The 5,000-nt window shown below is 44.4% G+C and overlaps 1 protein-coding gene across 1 annotated transcript in view; it reads right to left on the bottom strand.

The window, feature by feature from the left end:
- sema5a (sema domain, seven thrombospondin repeats (type 1 and type 1-like), transmembrane domain (TM) and short cytoplasmic domain, (semaphorin) 5A) overlaps nt 1–5,000 on the bottom strand; it is a 259,814-nt gene that overhangs the window by 83,956 nt on the left and 170,858 nt on the right. The window contains exon 13 of the mRNA XM_063206705.1: nt 1,302–1,483. Coding sequence (XP_063062775.1) covers nt 1,302–1,483 — 182 coding nt within the window. The remainder of the gene's footprint in view (nt 1–1,301; nt 1,484–5,000) is intronic.

The raw sequence follows: 5,000 nt of genomic DNA, 5'->3' as shown, positions 1-5,000 counted from the left end.
GTGCATGTTTGAAGGTAACCAATATGCCATGGATATGATGGATGCCTACATGCCATGGATGTGATGCCATGGACAAGTCCAAGTCCATAGGAAAACGAAGTTGAGTCCAGTCTCAGACCGAGTGTACTACTGGTTTCAACTATGTAATACTGTACGACTAGTGTTGTAATTACACCTCTCTAATTTTACTTCATAAAACTCTGAATGTATAAAACACATACAATCACAGACACAAAAGCATGCAGTATCTGCACACAAACGAGTGCATATGTGTATGTGTGCATAATATGCAAGGACACACAAAGAACTTGAGCATATGGTCACACATGGATGCACAGAGGCCAAACGGCTACAGTGACATCCAGCGAGGAGATGTGTACGCAAAGGACTCCTAATTATCAGAGTTCATACACTATGGGCAAACACACAGACACAAACACACACACACACTACACACTACACACACATGCAGAGAAACTCTAGTACTCTAGTGACAGATTTAATAGCTGTCTTACTACTGGTAATGACTAGCAAGCTTTCACACACACAGCATAACAAGGCAAATGTGTGTGTGTGTGCAGAGACGTGTGTGGGCAGTCTGTTAATGAGCAAGCTGTTAGTTTCAAATAGGCATTAGTGTGAGGTTTGTTTGTGTACGTGTGTGTGTGTGTGTGTGTGTGTGTGTGTGTGTGTGTGTGTGTGTGTGTGTGTGTGTGTGTGTGTGTGTGTGTGTGTGTGTGTGTGTGTGTGTGTGTGTGTGTGTGTGTGTGTGTGTGTGTGTGTGTGTGTGTGTGTGTGTGTGTGTGTGTGTGTGTGCGCATGCGTGTGTGGTAGTGTGGCCTGTATCGGACATATTGGCATTCTGTGGATGAGGGTTTCGTGTGTGCGTGTGTGCGTGCACGTGTGTGTGTGTGTGTGTGTGTATGTGTGCAGTCAGTGTGCGGTGCTGCTGGTGGTGGTGGTGGTGTGGCTGACCTGTATTGGACATATTGACATTCTGTGCATGAGGGTGTATTTTGTGTGTGTGTGTGTGTGTGTGTGTGTGTGTGTGTGTGTGTGTGTGTGTGTGTGTGTGTGTGTGTGTGTGTGTGTGTGTGTGTATGTGTGTGTGTGTGTGTGTGCGCGTGCGTGTGTGTGTTTTGCATTTATTGTGTGTGTGTGTGTGTGTGCGTGCGTGCGTGTGTGTGTGCGGTGGTGGTGGTTCGGTGTGGTTGACATGTATTGGATATTTTAACATTCTGAGCATGAGGGTTGTGTGTGTGTGGGGTGGGGGGTGGTGGTGGTGTTGTGATGTGGTTTACCTGGAGCAGTTAGCCACCTCCACGCTCAGCCCCTCGCAGTCTCGTCCGCCACACTGGGGGCTGGGGTGGTCACAGGCCCGCGTCCGGCACACACACGCCCCCACGCTGCCACCGTCGCTATGGCTGCAAGCCTTCCATCCCGTCCACGGCCCAAAGCCACCATCCACCGTCACGTTCCGCACCTGTGGGGACACACACGGACATTGTGTTCGCTCATTTATATTAACTTTTACATGCACAAACACAGATAAACAAACACGCATACGCCACAACACAGGCACAAACATGTAAATTGGCATCAGCCACCAGCCAAATGTTGGTAGTACAATGTGAAAGTGGGCAGTGGGTTTTGGGCCCACACTGTTGAGTGGCTGGAGAATTAGATCATTTGTTTGTCCTTGGCTGATGAAGGTTAACATTTTGCCAAGTTAATTTCCGCCACTGGCACCCAAAACTCATTCATTCTCACACTTACACATGGCCTCTGATCGGGTGGTTGGTGTGAATTTGTAGGATGCGTCCTCTTACTTGTTATCTACACAAGGAAGAGCTAGTATACCTCAGTAAAAATACAAATGGCAAAGCATTTAGCACTGTCCATGAACACGAAAATGTATAGTTACATTCTGTAGGGGCCACTGATTCTGTACTATTCTCTACAATGTTTTCTTGATTGATTACCATGACCACCTCCCCTCCAGCTAAAAACACCTTGGAAGTTTCGTGGAGGTCACATGCTATGTATGTACATGACAGTGGTGTAGTCTACTTTTTTATGTTGGGTATACTGTATATTTCAGATTTTTTTGAAGTGGGTATACTGCATATATTTGTGCTATTCAAAACAATGGATCAATCAATTCTAAGTGGGTATACTGAAATCCCTGAAATTTAGAAGTGGGTATACTCCGTATACCCGCGTTCTACGTAGACTACACCACTGATGCACATGGAACAGGGGGAAGAATAAGTGGATCCTTCTCTCTCTAGCTTAGATGTCTGCAAAAGTAGGAGCCCGTGGTCATTTAAGGTTTGAAATATTTCTGCAGGAAGTAACTAATGATAGAGACATGAGATAATAGTCAGATAATTATAAACTAGCCATGTGAGCAGCACCCGACAGCATTACACGTTACTAATTTAAAAGATGTGGACACACCCTGGATCTGACCCTGAGATCACACACAGACTGCATTTGGCATTTACGGTACGTTTGGCACCATGCACTAAGGGAGACTGAGATGAAAGTTGAAAGTGAGTTAAAAGTGAGTTGAAAGTAAGATTAATGTGTTCAAAATAATAGGAGCAAATGTAAGATAAAGGACATTATGTATGGAATAGCACAAGGGTGCAAAAAACAATGAAACAGAAATGAGATTATGAGAAAAAAGGAAGATGTATAAAGAAGACGATGCGTTAAGAAATATATAACATACACAAAATAAGTACAGAAAGGATCCAAAGATGCAAGCTTCGATGTGTGCAGCAATATTACATGAACAGATATATACCAGTGTAAGTACATGGCATGGATCAGACTGGGGGAACAACAGATTATACATGTGAAATGATGATCGCACCGCTAAATCAATAAAAGCATAGCTCTCACTAGAACAGGCTGTCTGCTTCAATTTCATGGCAGCGCAGAGAAAGCGAGAAGCGGGGGGTGGGGTTGGGGAAACAAAAAGATTGTTTCCATTTCACTTTAGCTGGCCATGATGAAATTGTATATTAAACACGAAAAAAAAAGTAATACGATATGGAAGGAGCAGCACAATGGAGTGAAGAGCATCATCAGATACACCTTTATCCAGCCAGCCAGCCAGCCAGCCAGCCAGGTGCTGTCAATGAGGGACTATGTTTTTTTGTGAATACAACCAGGGCCAGCCCAAGCCTTTATGGGGCCCTAAGCAAAATTTCACCAGGGGCTCCCCATATCACCACCACCACATGCTCCGCACTCATATACACCAGTAGGCCAGTGATTCCAAACGTGGAGGTCGGGACCCCACCAAGTGGGTCAACAAACATTCATTGGAGTTGCAAAGCCTTCTTTTAAGTGGTTTAATCATTTAAATGCAATTAATATGCTAAATAAATGAGAAAACATTTAATTTAATAATAAATAAACATTTAATAATGTTTAACATATAAACATAATCAAGTTAGCCACTTAAAACATACCAGTGTCATTTACATTATATTACATTTAGCAGACTTAGCACGATTGATATATGGGGCATAATGGCCCAATTCCTCCCCATTATTCTGGTCTCATGGGGGGGCTAGTGGTGTGAGGGCCCTAAGCGACTGCATAGTTCACTTATGCCTCGGGCCAGCCCTGAATACAACGATCATAAAATAAAATAAAAACAAAGCCGATGCCAAACCGGAACCAAAAGCTAGTTTGCGGCGGCAGTGTTTGGGGAAATGAAGCCTGTCCTCTCCGTATGATTTGGAAGGGCTTGGTGACGACGAGCAGCGAGTGCCGTCAGCCGTGGAAGGTGGAAGGTGTCTTGTGTGATGGAGTGGAAATGATGAGGGGGGGGGCCCATTCTAAACCTGCAGTCGGCCGAATATATTAACATCACCTCCGTCACCGCACTGATGATACAACACAAACGACATAACAGAGATATCAAGTACAATAGAGTGGGACTGTGAAAAGCAGCATGGGCCGAACAAACACTCACACACACAGATTCACTCCTCAACACCGACACCGAAACAGATATTCAAAGAAACACACACACACGCATGCACGCACACACACCCGCACACACACACACACTAGAAGATAAAGTTTGTACTTAGTAGACTACACATGAACCAATAACAACCTTCCTTAAAAGAAATGTGATTGAAGCCAGAACCACTATGAAAAGCTTTTTTTAATCTCCTGAACCATTATTAAAACTTAAAATTAAAAAAACTCCAGGGCGGCATGAAAACCTTTCCCTATTTGAAAAGAATTAATAAACTAAAAAATAAAACGTAGCAAAACAAAACAAATCTGTCTTCGTCTGTCTTCGTAGTTTCTCCTCTCTAGACCTCACACCTCAGTGCCTGAGTTCCAGATGGCGAGAGTTGGTTCTCAGCCAGCCCACCTTCATCCTTTATGTTCTCCGACTGAAAGGTAAGCATTCATGCACAAGGCTGCCCAACTGCACACGGTGTGAAAACCACGCGGACGCTCTTTAAATGACCCTATTGTACCTCTGCTACCTTCGGGACGAATGAAAAAAAAAAGTTTCACCACGCAAATGTTTCCAGAACATTTCCATAGTGCAGGAGTTTATAATACACTCTGGGACTGATGGGTTCAGATCGAAAGTTCAGGCATTGTGGACTGAATAAGTCAATCACTTTTGCTCAAACACTGGACTTGAACAATTCGGCCTAGATTGACATTTTTGCTTTTTTTTCTTCCCCACCACCACAAGGCCCTTTCAGGTTACCTTTGAATAGACAAAGACCTCGGTTGTGTCAGTTCGTGGAAGAAACTCTACTGCTTTTCGCATGCTTCTCTGAAACTTTAGTAGCGAGTGCGTGATTGACCAGGTGATGTCATGCGGGCCTTACAGTCAGTGCCTTGGAGGAACCTGCTTTTTAAAACGACCACTTCAGCCTTCTGTGTGCTTCAAAGAGGCCATGATTGATGACAGAGAGGGGTGTGGGGTGTGGGGGGGTGTGGAGGGG

Source organism: Engraulis encrasicolus, chromosome 9 (assembly GCF_034702125.1).
Source record: "Engraulis encrasicolus isolate BLACKSEA-1 chromosome 9, IST_EnEncr_1.0, whole genome shotgun sequence".
Taxonomy (NCBI): Eukaryota; Metazoa; Chordata; class Actinopteri; order Clupeiformes; family Engraulidae; genus Engraulis; species Engraulis encrasicolus.
The sequence above is the reverse complement of the archived record's forward strand: the minus strand, read 5'-3'. Positions and strand labels throughout refer to the sequence as shown.